The 22,788-nt window shown below is 41.0% G+C and overlaps 2 protein-coding genes across 2 annotated transcripts in view; both read right to left on the reverse strand.

Annotated features, from left to right (window-relative positions):
- Positions 1-2,962: 2,962 nt before the first annotated feature.
- On the reverse strand, positions 2,963-18,715 carry si:ch211-150o23.3 (uncharacterized). The gene is made up of 8 exons (XM_057830625.1): positions 18,420-18,715; positions 16,224-16,262; positions 15,849-16,157; positions 13,719-14,027; positions 13,262-13,576; positions 10,245-10,394; positions 9,867-9,938; positions 2,963-6,746 (listed from the first exon to the last, which is right to left on the reverse strand). The coding sequence occupies exons 1-7, from the start codon at positions 18,448-18,450 to the stop codon at positions 9,895-9,897; spliced, it is 1,197 nt and encodes a 398-aa protein (XP_057686608.1). The 5' UTR covers positions 18,451-18,715; the 3' UTR covers positions 2,963-6,746; positions 9,867-9,894.
- Positions 18,716-22,087: 3,372 nt separating this feature from the next.
- The window catches only part of slc25a33 (solute carrier family 25 member 33), a 29,086-nt gene continuing 28,385 nt past the window's right edge, over positions 22,088-22,788 (reverse strand). Inside the window, exon 7 of the mRNA XM_057828218.1 lies at positions 22,088-22,771. Coding sequence (XP_057684201.1) covers positions 22,572-22,771 — 200 coding nt within the window. The 3' untranslated portion in view covers positions 22,088-22,571. The remainder of the gene's footprint in view (positions 22,772-22,788) is intronic.

Here is a 22,788-nt window from a genome sequence, read left to right on the forward strand (position 1 = left end):
ATTCTTAGATTATTCGCGATTCCGCCGTGGAAGATTCAAGAATGATTCACAATAATCAATTTGTAATTGAATCGTAGTCTCTGAATCGTAATCGAATCGTTAGGTGCCTAAAGATTCCCACCTCTGATCCCAACACACCTTGCCTGGCACAGCCAGACTATTCTCCCTGTATTTTTCAAACACTGTGAGAAATAGTCTGGGACCCAGCCCATTAACGGCCTCTCGAGCAAGGTACAAAATCAATCGTCCAATCAGATTCGTTTATTTGCGTGACGTGTTCTTAACAAGTAACGCCACTCTTGCGCGCCGAAAGTCGTGTCTACATCAACACAGATGGCGAACGGGAAAGCAGAGAATATGTTCCAATCCGCGGTATAACCGGTTTTAAATTACCAAAAACACATCGAAACAAGCTATTGACAACAGTCAACATGGCTCGCGCTAGCCATGTTGAATAAACTTCTCCATTCTCCGCTCATGCTAATTACTTGTCACTTTAACAACGTCACGTCTGCCCGTCGCTGATTTGTCCACTCCACTGTCTGTTTGCTGTGGCTTGCTCCGCCCTCGGAATTTAATCCGCCGGACGGTCGCCAGACTCAATCGCTGGAACAGCGGCGAGTCTGGTATACCACGGAACAACACACCCTTCCTCCTGCCCACGGCCCGCCCCGCGAGAGTCTTGAAAAGACTGAATGTTTAACTAATCGTTGTCATGTTTCTCGGGAACCTTTTGTTGACTTCAGAAATGGTCACCTTGGAACGAGTTCGCCTCCTCGCCTGAGTGTTTGTGTTTCGCCTTGCCGTTTTGATCGTTCGACCCGAATAAATTGTTAACTTGTTCTCGGTGAGCGAGTGAAGTCAATACAAAGAGTTAAGACTAAGGTGAATGCCCTGAGTTTGCCCTTCTGGCTGGATTGCCGGGGTCTTGCCGGCCTGGTACATTGGATCCGCGCCAGTGTGGGTCAGGCGGTTCGGCTGGTGCGATTCCGGCAGTCTGGCTAGGGGGCGGATTCCTTCAACATACAATGTTAAGTTTTAATAACTTTATCCTGAAACCTTAGCCAACACTATTGATTGCATTGGTCATCGGTGATTTTCATGCGTGTTTTTTTTTTTTTTTATTGGCATGCTATGACGGGCTAATTGACTCGCGCTAGCTTAGCCAATCACAAGCCCTGAAACTAATAAATAACAAATTGCACGGAATTTGTTGAAATCAACTTCACTGACTTATTAAACCCCAGCTAACTTGAAGATTAAGCCTTATGTCCGAACTTCCCCTTTAAGTAGTAGGTCTCAATTGAATACTAAAGGGAGCCTGAACACAGACATTTCAGTCATCTCAGGGCAAGGCTTACCTGCTTTTACTTAGCATGAATTCAAAAAGCAGCAGTAGGGGTGTGACAGCAGTGGTACCTCAAGATACAAAATGAATTTGTTCCGGAGTGGCTTTTGTTTTTTTCGTATAATGAATCGCGTTTTACATGTCAATCGCCTAATATATTTCGAGCTCTGCTAAAAACCAAGAGCGTAGGTTTGCATAGGGACAGTTGGGACAAAACACTACCAACTTTTCAGGATGCTCAAATTGTCCCAACCAAATTTTAAGCAATCTTATTTGCATTAAATAATGACTTCAGCTATATAGGTCATTTAGATCAGGGGTCCCCAACCTTTTTTGCACCACGGACTGGTGTGATTTTGGTCTTTTTTGCCACGGACCGGTGTTCTGTCAAATTTTGCACCCTTATAAAATGTTTAGGGCTGCAGCTATCGAATATTTTAGTAATCGAGTAATCGACTGAAAATTCTATCGATTAATCGAGTAATCGGATAAAACAAATATATTTTTAGGTGAAGAGCAATTATACATATACATGAGAAAACAAGACATTTCATGTAATCTTGAACCATTTTCAGTCAATCAATGTCTTTATTTTCGATGTATATTGTTGAAAATAGCCAACAATTGCATCTCAGATGTAACTAGAATAAAAAAAAAAAAAAGACTAATTCACTGCTTTCACTCAAAACACTTTTAGATCTTATTAATATATATATATATATATATATATATATATATATATATATCTTACCTAAAAATGCCATTACGCTTGATAACACACATCACTTAAAAGTTAGGATTTTTTCCCCACGTGTTTCAATTGAATTTCTCTTTGTGTCAAGCCATTTTTAAGTTCTAGTTAAGTTTTAAGTTAGTCTAAACTGTAAGTCCTGATAGGATTTTGAGTTTTTGCTGTGTTCAAAATAAATGTATGATACAGGCTGTATTGGAGCACATTAGGGACCAGTGCTACTTGGTGTTTTATCCAGCAATGACCACTGAGCTAAAATTGATAGTTAGCATGATTAAGTTTTTATTTTACACCCTCATCACTCCACAATGCTATGTTATGTTAAAGCCTGTATGTAAGACACGTTAGCCACGCATCGACAGTGGTCTTAATTAATTGAAACCTAGCCCTCCGCAGGGCTAACGTTCCGTGAGCTAGTAGCGACAGTAACGTTAATCTTATTTATCAGCGCTTAGCGCTCTTTATTAGCGCTTAGCGCTGTACTGCTTTAAGATGGCGGCTGTTTACAAACGCTGCCCAGACGCGGCCGAGTCTGTAATTTGGCATCTAGTTCAACATACATGTGATCTCTATGAGACACACCAGACGCTGCCTGTTACCAATGTAGCATTGTGCGGGCTAGTATTTAGCAACGTCGGCGTCGTTTGTGGCGGCTGTCGGCTGCGGTAAGTTTTTTTTTTTTCTCTTCCTCTTCCTCTGCGCACGTGACAGCGCGCTGTCCCGCATTAAAAGTAGTCCTAGCAAAACGTGATGCTTAGAGCTGTCAAAATAAACGATTACTCGAGGTGAATAAAATTACTCGGATCAGTTTTTAAACTCGAGTTACTCGAGTTGCTCGAGTACTCGTTTCAGCTCTAAAAATGTTGCTCCAAAACCATTTGTGGTGGTTAAAAAGCCCTCTTTTATATTCACTTGGACTTTTTTCTACATGTCCGTCCATGACCAAACATAAGTTAATATTCCTTTCTTTTGAAGAAAGTTTGTAGTGTTTCTTTGGAATCGCTGCATTCGCGGCCATTTTTAACGTTACGCGCATGCAAAATTTGTCAAAACACCGGCAATGTGCGGCAGAAAAATACAGCAAATATACAGTGTCACAAAAGTGAGTACACCCCTCGCAATTCTTCAGATATTTAAGTACATCTTTTCATGGGACAGCACTGATAAAATGAAACTTTGACACAATGAAAAAGTAGTCTGTGTGCAGCTTATATAATAGAGTTCATTTATTTTCCCCTCAAAATATAGCCATTAATATCTAAACCCTTGGCAACAAAAGTGAGTACACTCCTATGAAAAAACGCACATCCCTAAATGTCCAAATTGAGTACTGCTTGTCATTTTCCCTCCAAAATATTGTGTGACTTGTTACAGAAGTGCTGTCAGCATTGCTGCAGAGATTAAAGTGGTGGGGCTGGGGGGTCAGCCTGTTCGTGCTCTGACCACACACCGCACTCTATATCAAATTGGTGTGGCATGGCTGTCACCCCAGGGAGAAGCTTCTTCTGAAGACTGTACACAAGAAAGCCCACCCGTCTCATCAGACCATAGGACATGGTTCCAGTAATCAATGTGCTTTGTTGACGTCTTCGCCAACTGTTTGCGGCTTCGAGGTGTAATTTTTTTTTTCTTAACATTAAATGGACTAATATTTTGATGAATTAAAGACACATTTACTTAATTCCAATTTTAATCAATGACACATTTAATATGTCACAATCTCAACATGAACCAAAAGCAACAGGAAATGACCTGAAATGCCCCCAAATGAACTTTCATTCGCTGCCATCTCTCCCACTTCAAATGGTTTGGAGGTCTACTAAACTCATTCCAATTGATAGAAGGATGAAAAGAGCTAGTTTTCCATTTCTGCCGTTTTGTAGAATATCTGAGAATGATTTCCTGCATCGATAATTGTTGTATCGCCATTTTGTGAAAATTGTATCGTATCATCAGGTACCCGCCACGACTGTCCAGCATGCCGAGGCTTCAAAAGCAAAATATTCCAAAGTCCAAACCCTGTTTGCCCAATTTTTCAACACACGTCTGCTTAGTGTTAAAACATACAACTTATTTTAGCTTATTTTATTTACTGATGTTAGCGTTTTGGAACAGCGACCATCCCGAACAATGACCTCTTGCACCATATGACGATATGCAGTATAACGTAAGAGTGTACCTTAATCAAAGGCCGATACAGATTTGTTTAAAAAACAAATTCAGCCGATGTCTAAAGCTGACCATGTAAGCCGATATTTTAGGCCCGTTTACATTTTTAAAAGCACGTTCATTATGACTGGTAATTGAAACACTCATACACAGGTAGTCCCCGGGTTATGAACAAATTCCGTTCTACGCGGGCGACGTAAAAATGAACCCTTTAAAGTGCCTATGACAGCAAAAAGCATGTTTATTTCATATTTCACGCTGTATTTTATGCTTCTGAATGAAATGGACCGCTTGGATAAGTGTGGAGGCGATCGATATATTTTTTAAATTTTTTGAAAATCCCGCGCCATGAAAATAAGTGACTTCCTGGATTGACGAAGAATGCGAATATAACGTCAGTGGGCAATACAGCCAAATACTACAGTATGCAGAACGACTGCGGATTCAGCTGATTATTTTGTTTATTTTTCGCATCTCTCCAGCCAAATGTGCTGCAGGCTTTTATTGCTGCACCAGGGAGAAGCCTGCCAGCCTTTTTAGGTTTCAAAAAGTTCGCGTTTACCGTGCGGAGAATGACCAAAACAAGTCAGACAACTGTGGGACCATTGGACCAACGAGGAAACGAGTATACTATGTGTTTTGTATCATGTCAAATACTAGGATCATGGAACGCATTTTAATAAGAAGGTGGCTTGCATTTTGTGTGTGACAATACTCCCTGTCCACCGAGAAGGCCACACGGCCGACGACCAGCAGCTTGTCGAAGACACCCCTTAAACCTCTTTGCGTGCCCGCCCACATAGCGCTTTCTTCGGCTTTGCCCCGAGCAGCCCCCCGCTCAGACTTCGGGGTGTTTGTCCACTGAGAATGAGGCGTTCATTACCCTCTCTGCCTGTCCGCTGGAGCCACAGAAGAACGACGAGCCGTAACTTGCTCGCCGCCAGTGTTCTGTTAAATTTTGTTTTGCACCCCATCAGAAATTGCAACTTTGTGTTGAAAATGGCCGCGGATACAGCGGTTACAAAGTAAACACTACAACTACAATAACACTGCACGTCGCTCTCTCACTGTTTACGTCTTCGCCTTGTCTTTAAGCATTAATTTACGCCATATTTGTGTTGAACATTTTTGTGTACAATGTTACTTGTTTATTTAGCATATTTAGCACCTGTGGGTGACATTGAGAGTCCAACTGAATGTAAAAGAGGGCTAATTCATTGCCACAACAGCTTTGGGAGAAAAATATTAGAAGGGTGCAAAATTTGGCAGAACACCAGGGGCTGGCCGATTGATGAAGACAATCAACCCCGCCACCGTGTGTGACATGAGTCGGGGTAGTTTTGTGTGTTTTTTTTTGTTTTCGAAAGGCGAGAAAAAAACTTGGAAACACCGCTCGGTTCGGGTTAGCATGTCTGCTAGCTGTCACGAAGTCGGCAGTTTTGACCATTATGCAGTAATTTTGCCCTGTCGTACAGAATAAATCAATTTTTACCATTTCATATTCCATTTAGCACAAGACTTATTTGTCATGACCATACCATTTATTTAGCAATTGGGGAATAATACTTAAAAAGAAAATCCTGTAAAAATATTGGAAAGATTGAAACAATCAAGATATAATGCTGCTCTCTGTCGTATTTTCCTCGTTCTGAATCTTCCCCCTCAATGGCCTGGATTCTAAATCAGATGAAATCGTTACCCTGCCGACGTCATCATCCAGCTGGGAACCCTAGAGTGCTATTAAGACAGGCGAGGCTAAACGGCAGATTAAAAGACTAATTTCTCGTCATCTGCGCTTTGCCAAATTGTTGTATATAGTCGACTCGTCTCAAGATATGATTTTAATTCATATAATAATGCTATTTAAGATTTTTTTATGCTGTCACAGGCACTTTAAGTACCCCAAAATAACTATCCAGATGAATTGTATTTTGTTTAATGATGGGGGATACACTGTCCTCTGGTGGCAGCGTTGACATGGATAGGGGATAGCTGCACTCTCTGGTTTGGCCCACACAAGGCTATAAGTTGTATATTCAGCTAATATATGTTTGCGTATGCATTTGTAAGTTTACAGCTACAGTTTGTGGAGTTACGTGTGTGCAATTTGCTATGAGTATTGTACATGCGTTAGCATTCATAGCATTTAAACTAGCGGACTTTTGTTAGGCAAATTAGGCTAATTTAAGCTTAGTGTTTGTTAAGTAAATAAGTCACACTGTGTATGCAAGTAACAAGTCGATTATCCATAATACACTCACTTTAAAGCTAAAGGCCCGAGTGTCATGATAGCTAACAGATGTAGTGGCAATAAAGAAATGGATAGAAATCTTTAATTCAGAGCACAGTAGAAACCTTGTACCATCCAGACTGTGGAGAAGTGGTTGTAGCGGATCAAGCTGACTGGTTTTGTAGGTGTACATTATGTGATTCCATCAACACAGCAGCAGCAGCAGCACCCCATCCACGGTCCATTCCCTAGCGTCGAAAATCAGAAATACACGTGCCGTCATAATCCATAACTTCATGATGATATTGACGGGTCACATCCATCATACATTGCGCCTCGCCTCCAAGTAGGGGGCCTCCCCACATCAAGAGGAGTTATCCTGAGACACACGCACGCAGGAAAAGTACGAAAGCTGTACCGCATACAAACAGGAAGGATTGTCTCAAGAGTGATTTGTTCGAGGATTCAAGGTAATATTTATATTTTTCGTACTATGCATGCATTTTGAAATGTTGTGAAAAAAATCCAATGGGAGAAATTAGCTGCTACGGCATTGGTGTCATAGTTTGCAATATTTACGTAAAATAAATGCTAACTGCCCTTTTTTTGTTGTTGCTTTAAACCAAGAATGGAGACCTCTTTGCATCCATATCTATAAAGAATTCAGGGATTTAAGCATTTATTCACAAGAATTTTCAACGGAAAAAGCTCTGTGTTTTCATAAGGCAGCCGCAGCACAGTCGACATATTTATGTAAAATAAATGCTAACTGCCCGGTTCTCTGCTCTTTTAACAAAGAATCGAGGCCGTTTTACGTCCATATCTTTAAAGAATTCAGGGATTTAAGCATTTATTCACAAGAATTTTAACATGAAAAGCTTGTTGTACTAACGGGGGCTGCCACATTGGCTAACAGACTAGCAGCACATTCGACGTATTTACGTTAAATGCTAACGGACGTTTTTTTTTTTTTCTTTTTTTTTCTTCTTGCTTTTAACCAAGAATCGAGACTTTTATATCCATATCTGTAAATAATTCAGGGATTTACGAATTTATTCACAAGAATTTCAAAGAAAAAAGGTCTTTGTTGTGGTAAGGCTGCGCTACAGTGACTTAAAGTGCTTGTGACACGAAAAAGCATGTTTATTTCATATTACACGCGGTATTTTATGCTCCTGAATGATATGGACCGCTTGGATGTGTGTGGAAGCGATCGCTATATTTATTTAGTTTTTTGAATCCCGCGCCAGGAAAATGAGTGACTTCCGGCTTCGGTCTCGCATTGAGGAGGAGGGCGCTGTGACGTGTACGGTAGAAGACGTCCTCTTCACGCTACAGTGTACTGTTGTGTATGAGGACGAAGGATTCAGCTGATTTTGCGGATTAATACTTTTATTTTTTACATCACGCCAGCCAAACGGCTGCAGAAAAATCATTCTGTATGCGGGAGAGGCGTATGCGCCTTTTTGGAGTTTCAAAAGGTTCCCATTCACCGTGGATATTTACTGTGGGACCATTGGACTTACAAGGAAGTGAGTAAACATCTTGTTTTGTATTATGTCAAATACGAATACAGTGATTACAAAGTAAACACTATAAAATTCCTTTAAATAAAGGACTACTTACGTTTGATCATTGATAGGCATGTAAAAAGCTATCCTCACGCTCATTAGCAGTTAGCTGTTAGCACGGTAGCTGCACCACAATTCCAGCCACCCTCCTCCAGGGAACGAACTGTAAATTGCTCTCCGCCGGGCGGTTTACCGATCCGCAAAGAAACTCGACAACCGGGTCGTCATGTCAAATAATCCAGGCTAGTTATGTGTGATTTTCCACTTCGAAGACTTTGAAACATCCCTCGGTTCGGGTTAGCATGTCGGCTAGCTGTCACTCCTTCTGGTCTGTTTACATTCTCCGAAGCCGGGGAAGGGAAATGACATATGTCCGATTTAGGTGTCATAAAATATCGTTCGGGAGGTGTGACAGTAAAGGTAAAGTCGACTGTTTTGACCATTATGGAGTAATTTTGCCATGTCGTCTTGAATAAATGGATTTTTATTATTTTATATTCCATTTAGCACAAGTTATTTGTCATGACCATGCCATTTATTTAGCAATTGGGGAGAGTACTTGGGTAAAAAGAATATCCTGTAAAAATATTGAAGTAAAGAGACAGAAACAATGACATTTTGCCGCTCTCTTCGTCGCGTTTTCCTCATTGTGAATAGTTCCCCCTCGACGGGCTGAGTGGTCCTTCTCAAGCCATTTATATAGCTATTGGGGAAAAATACTTGGATAAAAAGAATATCCTGTAAAAATATTGGGAGTAGAGAGACTGAAACAATGACATTTTGCAGCTCTCTTCGTCTCGTTTTCCTCGTTCTGAACAATTCCCCCTCAATGGGCTGAATAGTAAAACCGATGAGCCTAGTCTACCGCTGACGTCATCCACCTGTTGGGGACGCTAAAGCCCTATAATTGTAGGCGTGGCTAACCGGCAGATTAAAAGACTAATTTCTCGTCATCTGCGCTTTGCTAAATTGTTGTATATAGTCGAATCGTCTCAAAATATGATTCTAATTCACATAATAATGCCATTTAAGACTTTTTTTCTGGCGTCGTATGCTCTTTAAAGACTAGCAGCGCATTCGACATATTAACGTTAAATAAATGTTAACAGCCCGTTTTTTTTTTTCTTCTGCTTTTAACCAAGAATCAAGACAGTTTTACGTCCATTTCTATAAAGAATTCAGGGATTTAAGCATTTTTTCACAAGAATTTCAACATAAAAAGCTCTTTTTTTGTGGTAAGACTGCACCACAGTGACTTAAAGACTAGCAGCACATTCGACATATTTACGTAAAATAAATGTTAACTGTCAGTTTTTTTTTTTTGTTTGTTGCTTTTAACCAAGAATCGAGACTTTTACGTCCATATCTATAAAGAATTCAGGGATTGAAGCATTTATTCACAAGAATTTCAACATAAAAAGCTCTTTTTTTGTGGTAAGACTGCACCACAGTGACTTAAAGACTAGCAGCACATTCGACATATTTACGTAAAATAAATATTAACTGCCCGTTTTTTTTTTTTTTTTTTTTGCTTTTAACCAAGAATCGAGACTTTTACGTCCATATCTATAAAGAATTCAGGGATTGAAGCATTTATTCACAAGAATTTTCAAAGTAAAAACTCTGTGTTTCCACTCAGTCAGCTTTGACGGAGATAGGCCCGCTATTTATCCGCCCTGCGCTCCTGTGTCCCATCAATAAAAAATAGATAAGAAACCTGGCATCACATTAGTAAAAAGAAAACAATTTCCAAGTTTAAGTGATTCCCAAAAATGATGCATCGATGAATATACATACCAAGTCTTGTGCTTGGCTGCATACGCCATCATAGTTTGTTGATCGATAAGGCAACATAGGTGTTTTCCACACCTGTAAAATGGAGGCATGTGGCAATAAGTCAATGTACTGTACATAAAGACGTTCTTAAAATATCGCCCCCAAAATGAATTAATTGCTTGGCATCAGCTGCCACTGATGGTCATAGACGTTCAACCCATTTGAAGTGGGAGGGTGGCAGCATTCGCTGCCACCCTCCCACTTCAAATGGGTTGGACGTCTACTCGTGATAAACTCATTCAGATTCACAGCAGAAGGATGAAAATAGCTTGTTTTTCTGTTTATTAGTTGCCACATAGAATGATTTCCTGACCAGTGTATCGACCAGTAGCAACTTACAGGATCTTCCCTCCCGCTCCAGTTCCGATGGTTTCCTCTCCTTGCTGCACCGCACTTTGGCCACAATGACAATGACAGTGACGGCTACAACAAATGTTAGGCCAGACACAAGCCAGCTGATCACCACTGGACTCAGAGCAGGATCTGGGTCTAAAGGAGGAAAGATTGCTTATCAATCCTAGTGAGATTAAGCAATATAGAGTCATGTACAGTATATATTGGTGTATAGGTCGCACCCCTAATTTGTGGTTAAAAAGAGTACAGTGGTATAAAAAAGTAACAACCTTTTGGAATTTCTCACATATCTGCATAAAATCGCCATCAAATGTGATCTGATCTTTGCCAAAATCACACAGATGAAAAAAAACAGTGTCTGCTATAACTAAAACCACCCAAACATTTATATGTTTTCATATTTTAATGAGGATAGTATGCAAACAATGACAGAAGAGGGAAAATAAGTAAGTGAACCATCACATTTAATATTTTGTGCCACCGCCCCCAACCCCTTGGCATCAATAACTTCCTGTAGCTGCAAATCAGTTTGGCACATTGATCAGGACTAATCTTGGCCCATTCTCCTCTACAAAACTGCTGTAGTTCAGTCAGATTCCTGGGATGTATGGCATGAATGGGTGCCTTTTGGTCATGCCACAGCATCTCAATGGGGTTCAAGTCTGGACATTGACTTAGCCCTGCCGAACGTGTATTTTGTTCTTCTGAAACCATTCTAAAGTTGATTTACATCTGTGTTTTGGATCATTGTCGTGGCAGCATCCATCCGCTTTTTAGCGTCAACTGTCTGACAGACGGCCTCAGCTTTTCCTGCAAAACATCTTGATAAACGTTTGAATTCATTCTTCCATTGACGATTGCAAGTTGTCCAGGCCCTGAGGCATCATAACAGCCCGAAATCATGATGCTACCTCCACCATGCTTCACGGTGGGGATGAGATGTTGATGTTGGTGAGCTGTTCCATTTTTCCTCCACACATGACATTGTGTGTTTGCCCAAAAAAAATTCAACTTTGGTTTTATCAGTCCACAAAATATTTTGCCAAAACTTCAGTGGAATGTCCAAGTGCCTTTTTGTGAATATTAACCAAGCAACAATGTTTTTTTTTTTAGACAGCAGTGGCTTCCTCCGTGGAGTCTTCCCATGAACACCATTCTTGGCCATAGTTTTACATATAGTTTATGTGTGCACATAGATATTGGACTGTGCCAGTGATTTTAGCAGACACCCTAGGGTTCTTTTTTTACCTCTCTGAGTATTCTGCGCTAACTCTTGGCCTCATTTTTGGTGGACGGCCACTCTTTGGGAAAGAAGTAACAGTGCCAAACTCTCGCTTTTTGTAGAAAACTTCTCTGACTATTGATTGATGAACATCCAGACTTAAGAGATGATTTTGGCTAGTTTGATACCGCAGGTCTTAATGCACAAATCAGTTTTGTTGTCATATCTGTTTTTTTATGCGTACCCGTTCAGAATGCCTTTGTCCATTGAGACCGTTCAAGTATTACGAATACGCACGAATTCGCAGTCCGACGCGCTGAGCAAGAAGACCCACATGCGAAGAAGCATCAAAACAAATAACTACACATTCTGGCTGTCAGCCGTCATTTCAGCGAGATAATATTTTGATTTCCAAAAAGAGGACACAAATAACAGACATAAATAATCCCCATTTAGGCCTATAGTCAAAGTTTTTATGGATTGATAGCAAGCACGCACAGTCCGTGCATGTCACACACATACTGTATACGGGCAGTTTAGCCCGACTCAGCCGTGTAAGCAATCTTGAAATATTGCTCATATAGAGCAGAGAGAAAACCGATCATTCTTAGGCTTATCCTCAACCCATTTTTATTTTTTTATGACTGTTGTCAAACCCGAACCTTCCTAAAAAGCAGTGTTCAAGGCAAGCTAGACACTAACACACAGCTGCACTGCTACCGCAGCGTGCAGTCCCTCGCTCTTTGATGACGTAATTGCTGCATGAATTCTGATTTTGGGAGACTTGACAGTTAAGACCGCCGCGACATTCTGGAAAAATGTGGCCCAGATCGGATTTAAACCACATACGAAAGTGACCCAGATCGGGTTTGAAATGGTCAACTTCTATGTGACTTGTCCTGTTCAGACCGTCAAGTTAATGCCTCACTCGAGTCGAAAAAACACGAAAAAAATCGGATTTGTGCTTTAAAACTTGCAGTGTGAACCTAGCCTTCGTGTCCTTTCCCAGCTTTATACAGATCAACAATTCTTGATCCCAGGTGTTCAGACAGCTCTTTTGGCCGAGCCATGATGCACATCAGACAATGATTATCATTAAGACAATTCTTACCAGGTGTGTGTTTTATAGTGAGCAGGGCAATTTTAAAACACTCATCAATGATTGGGCACACACCAGACTTAAACTGTTAGGTAAAAATTGGTTTCAATTGCTCTTTAAGTCGCCTTAGGCTCTTACTCCCCCTCCCCTCTGTCATTGTTAGCATGTTATCCTTGTTAAAATATGAAAACCTTTAAATGTTTGAGTGGCTTTAGTTAAACCAAACACTGCTTTTACAACTGTGCGATTTTGACAAAGATCAGATCACATTTGATGATTTTGTGCAGAAATGTGAGAAATTCCAAAAGGTTCAGATACTTTCTCATACCACAATATGTTTGAGCTAATACGTTAATGCATTCGTTATTTAGTTTAGTTTTTAGTTTTATATTTTGCATATAAAAAAAATTAATGTTTATATATATATTAGCATAAACACTTGTATATTTGTTTTACATATACTAAAATGTATTCTGCAATGCATTAGATGTTCATTATCCGATTACTCGATTATTTTAACCAAAGAATTGGTAGATTAATCCCTTACCTAAATAATCGATAGCTGCAGCCCTAATTTGGTGTTTAGGTCACATCCGCATTTTTAGGCTAAAATTTCGGTCAAAAAATTGTGACTTACACATGATATATGGCATATAAAAGGGGCAGCCGAGATAGTTTCACCTCTTATAGATATTGGCAGGGCCTGGCTTTCTCTGGAGACAAACGTCCGTCCCCCAAGTTGGACTCGATAAAGACAGTAGTAGTAACCCTCGTTGGAGCTCTGGGCGCCGGCGAAGGTGAACGTGACGGAGGGGCTGAGGGCCGGCAGAGAATGACGCACCGTCCCATTGGGGCGGATGAGTCGCAGCTGAAAAGAGCCTCCCGGGTAGGGCTGTGGCGTGGAGCAAGTGATGTTAAAACTGTGGCCCTTGATGACGGAACCAGCCGGGGACTCGGAGGATGTGTTGTACCAGTGCTGGGGGGTCAGGAGTTCCACTGTCGTCACAATAAAGCGGAAACAAGTCTTTCTAAAAGCAGATTTTGTGAGCTGATATTTGAGGGTTGATTATGAAAGGCCATTACAAACTGATTGACACTAAAATGAATATGGCTTTTGACCAACAAAATAGCGACTCACCGACAGTGATGTTGACCGAGTTGCTCGGCGGAGAGCTGAGGAGCTGAGAAGGTAAGCTTCCGCTGACCCTGTAGCGACAGCTGTAGCTGCCCTGGTGGAACGTCTTGATGTCGGACAGAGTCATCTCCACTTGCGACTGCCTCCTTTCTGCCCTCTTGGTCACCAAGGGCGTGGACCAGCCACCCTTGTACAGGTGAAAGTCCTTGGCATTGTGACCTGGCAGGAAACTGCAGCTGAAGCGAACGGCCTCTCCCGAAGAAAACACGTTGTAGGGGGACAATAGGGACAGGATGGGCATGAAAAGAGGACCTGGGAGTACAAATGAAAATCATTTGAAAGCTTATGGCGGAAAACACTCGAACACAATTGAAGTTCCACTCTGAGACCCCCAATTTGTCCAAATTTCAAAATTGTCCTATATGCATGTGTGATACATCATTGGAAAGCTTAAAATCTCAAATTTCCAGGGGAAGAAAAATTTTGAACAGTAGGGCATGTTTTAAAAATATCAAATGCATTTTTTTGAGTTTCAAATTTATTTTTGCATTCAAACACTTTTTTTTTAATTGAAGTGACTTTTTTTCGTTGAAAATACATATGACGGAAAACACTCAAGTGACTTGAAGTTACGCTCTGAGACCCCCAATTTGGCCAAATTTTAAAATTGTCCTATATGCATGTGTGATACATCATTGGAAAGCTTAAAACAAAACAAAAAAAATTGGACCCTAATTTATTTTCGATGGCTACCATGTTGTGTTTTGTAAAAGAATCGGTATAGGGTATAGGTAGATCCTCAGAATCAGGTGACTCGGACGCAAACCCGGGTGCAAAAAATATGTAACCGGGACAACAATATTTACTTGATAGTTTTCACGTTTTACATGATGATATGTAAAAACGTGATTGGGATAATTCAACTTTTTGGCTCATATCTTGGAATCTGATGTACATCTAAACCAGTGCTGCAACAATTAACTTGAGTAATTCGATTAGAAAAAAGATACGAATTCAATTTTGTTGCTTGGAGTATTCGTTTAATTAAAGTGGCGTTGTAATGGTTTGTTTTGAAAGACTTTGCATTTAGTTTTATTGATTTGGGTGGATACACAGCCCTTTTGTAGCAACAGTGAATATGACATAACTCATTTCATATGGCTGAATCAAGCTGCTCCCTGTTAAGACCAACATAAGCTAAGTTTTTCTTTGAGCTAATGTTTTTTGTAATGCATTCGTAATTTAGTTTACAAGTATATTTAGCCGTTTTTTTGTGGGAATATGTGTTTGAACCATTTGTTAAGAGCACTGTAAAAAAAAATTTTTTTTTAAATAAATAAAAAAACTTTAGCATTTTATAGCATTTAAGCTAGCGGACTTTTGCTATGTAAGTCACCCAATTGTTCTTTTGTTTTACTTACATCCTCATTTATATGCCGTTTAAGGCTGCAGCTATCGATGATTTTAGAAGTCCATTCGTCGATGAACTAGTTAGTTCGACTAGTTAGTCGACTAATCGGCTAAGGAATGTAAAAAATTAAAATACCAGAGCTGAGCCTCAAACGGTATAAAAAATAAATGGGGATCTAAGTACAACGACAAAAAATGATTTGCTTTCACAGCAAAGGTTTTTACTCTTCTTACAATTTTTTGAAATGGTCGACTAGATATAACTATAAACTAAATTACGAATGCATAAAAATAAATAAATAAATAAAGAAACCTCAAATAAAAACTTAGCTTATGTTGGTCTTAACAGGGAGCAGATGGATTCAGTCATGTGAAATGAGTTATGTCATATACACTACTCCCACTAGAGGGCAGTGTAACCACCCAAATCAATAAAACTAAATGCAAACACTTTTAAAAGGCCACTTTAATTTAAACTTTTCAATTGAATACTTGAAGCAGCAAAATTTCATTCGAATCTTTTTTATAATCAAATTACTTGAAGTAATAGATTAATCGTTGCAACACTAATACCGTTTGAGGCTCAGCTCAGGTATTTGAATTTATTATGTTCCTTATCCGATGACTCAATTATTCAAACTAACTAGTTCATTGATTAATCGACTACAAAAATAATCGATAGCTACAGCCCGAATCAAAACACACACATATGGGCGGTCTTACCTGAGCATTTAACCCCTGCGTCATTTTCATGGGTGCAGAGAGGATAACTATGGAGAACGAGGGCACAGCGGGTCAAACTGGACTCGTGTCCCGAACATTGAACGTGCCGCAGCCAGATCTCCCCGACGCCCGCGCCGTAAGCCGCCCCGCGGAAGGCCGACTCGGCCACGCCGCAGCCCAGCTCCAGGCAGACCACGTCGGCCTCGCGGAGGTCCCAGCCGTGGTCACAAACCGTCCCCCACTGGTTATGTCGGAGAATCTCCACCCGACCGGAACACTTGTTCTCCCCGTCCGCGAGTCTGACACTTTCTGAGGAACGCAAACGACGTTTAGGAGGTGTGTGGAGGACACTTTAGGTGGAGGTTCTCTGCTTACCGAAGGCAGCGACTCTGTCCCGCAGAACGCCTAACAATCCTGAGACGAGAAAACTCAATTATCATTTGAGATTTGATAGAATTTTTCAGCAACTTTTATCATCCCCAAAAGTGGGTGTTCGCCAAAAACGGGTTTTTTGTTTGGAGAAAAAGTCATATTGCAAAACGCGACTTGTGCAACAGATTTTTTTTTTGTCCAAATCACATCATTCAAACATTTAAAAATATATACATATTAATGAAGAACAGCAGGCTACTTTTTTTTCTTGCGGCCAAAACTTTCCCTTTCATTTCCAATGAATAAAATTCCCCATTAATTTTCAATGGCCCTATTTGCCATTCCATTGACAGGAAGTGACCTGTGATCAACAGGAAGTGACTCTTTATCAACCGGAAACATCCTGAAATGCACCAAAACCAACAGGAAGTGAAGCCATATCGACAGGGAGTGACCTTGAAATGCCCCCAAATCAACAGGAAGTTACCCGATGTCAACAGGAAGCGACCCCAAAATGACCCTAGATCAATAGGAAGTGACCCAATATAAACAAAAAGTGACCCTCATATGCTGCCAAATCAACAGGACCCCAAAATGTCCTAAAATCAACAGGAAGTGACCCCAAAATGCTCTCCAATCAACAGGAAGTGACTAGATATCAACAGGAAAAGTGCCTGAAATTACACTAGATCAATAGAAAATGACCCAATATCAACAAGAAGTGACCCTGAAATTTCCCCAAATCAATAGGAAGTGACCTTGAAATGCCCTCAAATCAACAGGAAGTGACACTAAAATGCATCAAAATCAACAGGAAGTGACCTTGAAATGCCCCAAAATTAACAGAAAGTGACCCGTTATCAACTGGAAATGCCCCAAAATCAACAGGAAGTAACCCGTTATCAATTGGAAACACCCTGAAATGCCCCCAAATGAACAGGAAATCAACCAATATCAACAGAACCTTACCCCAGAATGCCCTAAAATCAATAGGAAGTAACCTTGAAATGCCCCTAAATAGACAGGAAGTAACCCTGAAATGCACCAAAGTCATCAGGAAGTGACCCTGAAATGCCTTAAAATCAACAGGAAGAGACTCACTATCAACCAGAAACACCCTGAAATGCCCCCAAATCAACAGGAAGTCAACCCAAAATGCCCCAAAATCAACATGAGGTGACCCGTTATCAACTGGAAATGCCCTCAAATAAACAGGAAGTGGACCAATATCAACGCGAACTTACCCCCAAAATGCCCTAAAACCAATAGGAAGTGACCTGTATCAACAGAAGGTGACCCCCAAAATTCCCCCAAATCAACAGGAAGTCAACCAATATCAACAGGAACTTACCCTTCGTAATGCCCCCCAAATCAACAGGAAGTGACCCTGAAATGCCCCCAAATCAACACAAAGTGACTCGCGATCAACCGGAAACACCCTGAAATGCCCCCAAATCAACAGGAAGTGACACGTTATCAACTGGAAACACCCTGAAACCCCACTAATAAACAGGAAGTGACCCAACATTGACAGGATATTTCCCCAAAATGCCCTAAAATCAATAGGAAGTCACCTATATCAACAGGAAGTGACTCCGAAATGCCCTCAAATCAACAGGAAGTGACATAATATCAACAGGAAGTGACCCTGGAATGTCCCCAAAACAATAGGAAGTGACCTAATACAAATAGGAAATGACCCCAAAATGCCCACAAATCAACAGGAAGTCAACCAATATCAACAGGAAATGCCTTTAAATCAATTGGAGGTGAGCCAATTGCAACAGGAACTTACCCCTAAATATCCTCAAATCAACAGGAAGTGACAAAATATCACGCGGAAAATGACCCCGAAATGCCCCAAAATCAACAGGAAGTGACCACTGGGTACTGCATATGAATTTCATTACTGCATTTTGGCACTGTTACATCTATGCACAAACTGTCACATCACGTCAGCCATTGTATCATATGCTATATATTGTGTTATATTAGCACTACATCACTTGTTGTTTGTTTGTTTTTGTGCAATGACAATACAGGCTTTCTATTCTAGAAAGTTTTCACACTGGGATTCAAACCTGGGTTTTGGTTTAATTTCGGATTAGGATCTCAATTATGGTCTTTTGGTAAGGTTATAAGTAAGGATTTAACTCTGAAGTGCCGGTTAGCCAAACGTGATTAGTAGCTTTAGCTTACCCGTTAACAGAATATGGAGGAATGTCAGCATCGTTTCCCCGTCACCCTCCCATCAAAAAGCGGGGTCGGAATGATGCCCACCCGGCCGGCCGGTGCGCTTTGGAAGAAAGCTACAAACATGCAGCATTAGCAGCCGGTAAAAGCTTGAGCTAAACGTGCTAAACGGATGTCATACACGAAAAAGACCAACACTTCCGGTATTAGAGGCGTCTGGGAGCCAATGAGAAATAAAAACCAGTCAAAGAGATGACGGTAAATAGGATAAAAATACATTCAAGTTAAAACTGCCTAATTTTTTTACTGGCCCGCCTCAAATCATATAATTAAATACGGCTTGCTTAACTTCAGCCTACGATTCTCTTGCACTTCTCACCTTTTAACACAAGATGGTGCTAGTCAGTTAAACAGTGTCTCTTCGTTAGTTGAGGAGTCAAAACCTGACATCTTGAAATCAATGCAGGAACCTAGAAATTTCAGTATTTAGTTTTCATAAATACATTTATAGAAGAAAAGAATTGTAAATGTTTCAAACGAGTGTCATCATTTTTATAGAAATTTGGGTATGGGACAACTTCATATAGAAAGCATCAGGAAAGAATAAAAGAAATCTAGAATAAAAACATGTTGTTTTTGGTAGGTTACTATTTTTAGACCAAGCCGAAGGAAAATAATGATGGAATCACTCAATTTTGAGGAAAAAATAACCCCAGTAATTTTAACGATCAAACTTCTTCCACCAGTAGTTGAGGGCCGGCTAAAGTGCTTAGTACATTATTTAATTACTTTGTTTTCTTCATTCTCCATATCAACAGGAAGTGACCCCAAAATGCCCCCAAATCAACAGGAAGTGATCCTGAAATGCCCCCAAATCAACAAGTGACTTATCAAAAGGAAGTGACCCCCAAATTAACAAGAAGTGGCCCAAAATCAACAATTGACCCTAAAATTCATCCAAACCAACAGGAAGTAACCCTGAAATTGCTCCAAATCAACAGAAAGTGACCCCAAAATGCCCTCAAATCAAGTACAAGTGGCTCAATATCAACAGGAAGTAGGGCTGTGCGATATGGTCTTTAGTCTGGAACACGCTAAATTGAGCAGATTTACCTCGATAACGATAAATTCGCCCAAGCGGACTGTTATCCATCCATCATCTTCCGCTTGTTCTGGGGTCAGGTCGCGGGGGCAGCAGCTTTAACAGGGAAGCCCAGACTTCCCTCTCCCCAGCCACTTCAACCAGCTCCTCCGCCGGGATCCCAAGGCATTCCCAGGCCCAGCATCTCCTGGGTCATCCCCGGTGAGGTGTCCAGGAGGCATTCAAACCAGATGCCCGAGCCACCTCAGCTGGCTCCTCTCAACGCGGAGGCGTAACGGCTCGAGGCAGAGTCCCGCCCGGATGATTAAGCTTCTCACCCTATCTCTAAGGCAGAGCCCGGACACCTTGCGGAGGAAACTCATTTCGGCTGCTTGTATCCAGGATCTTGTTCTTTCGGTCACGACTCACAGCTCGTGACCATAGTGAGGATAAGAACATAGATTGAGTGGTAAATTGAGACCTTTGCTTTTCGGCTCAGCTCTTTCTTCACCACTATGGACCGGTACAGAGTCCACATCACTGCAGACGCTGCACCGATCCGCCTGTCGATCTCCCGCTCTCTCCTACCCTCACTCGTGAACAAGACCCAAAGATACCTGAACTCCTCCACTTGGGGCAGGATCTCATCCCCTGCCCGGAGAGGGCACTCCACCCTTTTCTGACTGAGGAACATGGTCTTGGATTTGAAGGTGCTGATCTTCATCCCAACCGCTTTACAAATTTACACTCGATTGCGAACCGCTCCAGTGAGGTCACGGCTTGATGAAGCCAACAGCACCACATCATGTTCAAACAGCAGAGATGCAATGCTGAGGTCACCAAACCGGACCCCCTCAACGCTTCGGCTGCGCCTAGCAATTCTGTCCGTAAAAATCATGAACAGAATCGGTGACAAAGGGCAGCCTTGGCGGAGTCCAACCCACCCTGGGAACGAATTCGACTTACTGCCGGCAATGCGGACCAAACTCTTGACACCGGTCTTACAGGGAACGAACAGCCCTTAATAAGGGGCTCGGTACCCCGTACTCCCGGAGCACCCCCCACAGGACTCGCCGAGGCACACGGCCGAACGCCTTCTCCAGATCCACAAAACACATGTAGACTGGTTGGGCGAACTCCCATGCGGACTGTTATATAATTTGAAAATGTGCATTGATATGCATTGATTCAGATTTTCAAATTATATATAGCGGACTGATATATATAATCTGAAAATCTGAATCAATGCATGAAATACAAATGAACCGTTTCTCGTTGATTTATTTTCCAGCTTTCAATTTAACAATTGTACATGCAGTCTAAACATGAAGTATATAACAATTTCTTGTAAACAATAAGAATTCAAGTATAAACGTTCATAACAACTTGTATGACTTAAACAATGTACATTATAAAAATCAATACGACGACTGTGCAAACATGTCACTGTCACACAAATGACATATGGCTTGAACAGTACACTTCAAACAGACAACTTATTGTTAATGGCTGCTGTGACATAATTACCCAACACAAGTGTTTACTTCAAGGTTTCGGGGGTTTTTTTCCTCCAGAGCATTTTTTTAATACATGCACGGACAGATGCACCCCCCCACAAACACACAAATTAAGCTATACTGCTCTAACTCTTATGCAAATTAAACATTTAAGATTTTATGAGGGCAGTTATGACACGGAACAAAGCAAGCACATACAGAAAAATAGCTGTGGCCATTAAACGGTCATATTATAGGCTACACTGTTGGATTATACTATATGCTGATAGCTGTACCATCATAAAAGCTATCCGAGAAATCACAAAGATACACAAAATAACAAGACATACTGATTACTAGATGCAGTCTGTGCCCAATCCACGAATTAAGTTCAGCTGTTTCGACAAGGTTAGAGCCGCAATCAGACTCCCATCACGTTCATTTGTAGCGTTAGCCGCTAGCGTTAGCCTATGACCTGGCTACCAGTAGAAAGCACTGAAAGCACCCCCTCTTGAAATTGTGAGAACCAGGGAGGACAGCGGGTGAAAGCCCGTCTGGAGGCCGCCAAGAGTCTACTTAATGTCGGGTGAAAGTTTGATGAAGCTCCCTTAAGCCCGACTCATTCACGTTTGTTTGTAGCGTTAGCCACTAGGATTAGCTAGGGCTTGTTTGACTTCCTGATAACCACGTGACTTCATATGTAAGCACATTGACTGCTTTCTTAAATGGGAATGAACATAGCTGAACAACACAAAGTCAAAGCGAACACTATATTTTCTTGTTTTATTAATTTACCGAATTCACCGACAAGGTCAAAATTATGTCAGTCATTGTGAAGAATTTTGGTAATGGTAAATTTTTGGTCTATCGCCGGGCTCTAACAGGACCTGACCCAAAATGTCCCCAAATCAACAGGAGGTGACCCCGAAATGCTCCCAAATCAACAAGTGGCCCAATTTCACAGGAAGTGACCTAAATATCAACAGGAAATGATCCCAATTCAACAGGAAGTGACCCCAAAATGCCCCCAAAACAACAGGAAATGACCCGATATCAAAAGGAATATTTGAGTCACTTGAAAAAAAAAACAACACAGCCAGTTTTCTCAATTTATTGACTCATTGGTCAAATGAGCATCAAACTTGTAAATCAAACATGACCCAAGTTTTTCAGAAATATAACAAAACTGTAAGCATGTAAATATATATTTTTTCATATATATTCAAGAAAACAAATTTCTCTATCAATCCAACTTGAAATCAAGGTTATTTGTTCCAAAACTGTGGGTGTATTAAATTAAAGGTGAGCAACAGCACTAACACTTGAATCGTTTCATTCAAAAAAATAACTAGCAACAGTCAAGCTGGTTATCACTGATAATACAAAGGAAATAGTCCAAAAAATAATTTAGTTAACTTAAAACAAGTCCTCTGAGATTTTTAAACTCCACAGGGTTAGCAACTTGTTCTATTTTAAGCTCTCGACAAGCTTTCTGTAAAATGTCCTCCTAGAAAACAGAACAAGTGGCTTCATTTCCAAAAATACAAGTCCTTCAGTAGAGTTGCAACTTCTTTTCCTTTTTCACTTGGATTCTCCCAGTAGATGGACGATGAGTTCATACGTGGAGAGGACGATGGCCGTGTTGGGGATTTGTTTAATTAGCTGCGGAATGAGTCCTCTATAAAAAGCGGCGTAGCCTTCCTCCAAGGCTATTAACCTCCCCGTCTGAAAGAAATACTTGTACTTGCTGCCTTCCTCGCGCAGTCTTGTCCGAATCACCTCTGTGGAGACAAAACAA

Source organism: Corythoichthys intestinalis, chromosome 2 (assembly GCF_030265065.1).
Source record: "Corythoichthys intestinalis isolate RoL2023-P3 chromosome 2, ASM3026506v1, whole genome shotgun sequence".
In the NCBI taxonomy this organism is placed as follows: Eukaryota; Metazoa; Chordata; class Actinopteri; order Syngnathiformes; family Syngnathidae; genus Corythoichthys; species Corythoichthys intestinalis.

Coding starts and splice junctions, on each gene's coding strand:
- si:ch211-150o23.3 (XM_057830625.1), bottom strand. CDS start 18,450: ATGCTGACATTCCTCCATATTCTGTTAACGG. Junction 13,577..13,718: donor CTCGGTCAACATCACTGTCG/GTGAGTCGCTAT, acceptor TTGTGACGACAG/TGGAACTCCTGACCCCCCAG. Junction 9,939..10,244: donor GGAGCGGGAGGGAAGATCCT/GTAAGTTGCTAC, acceptor TCCATTTTACAG/GTGTGGAAAACACCTATGTT.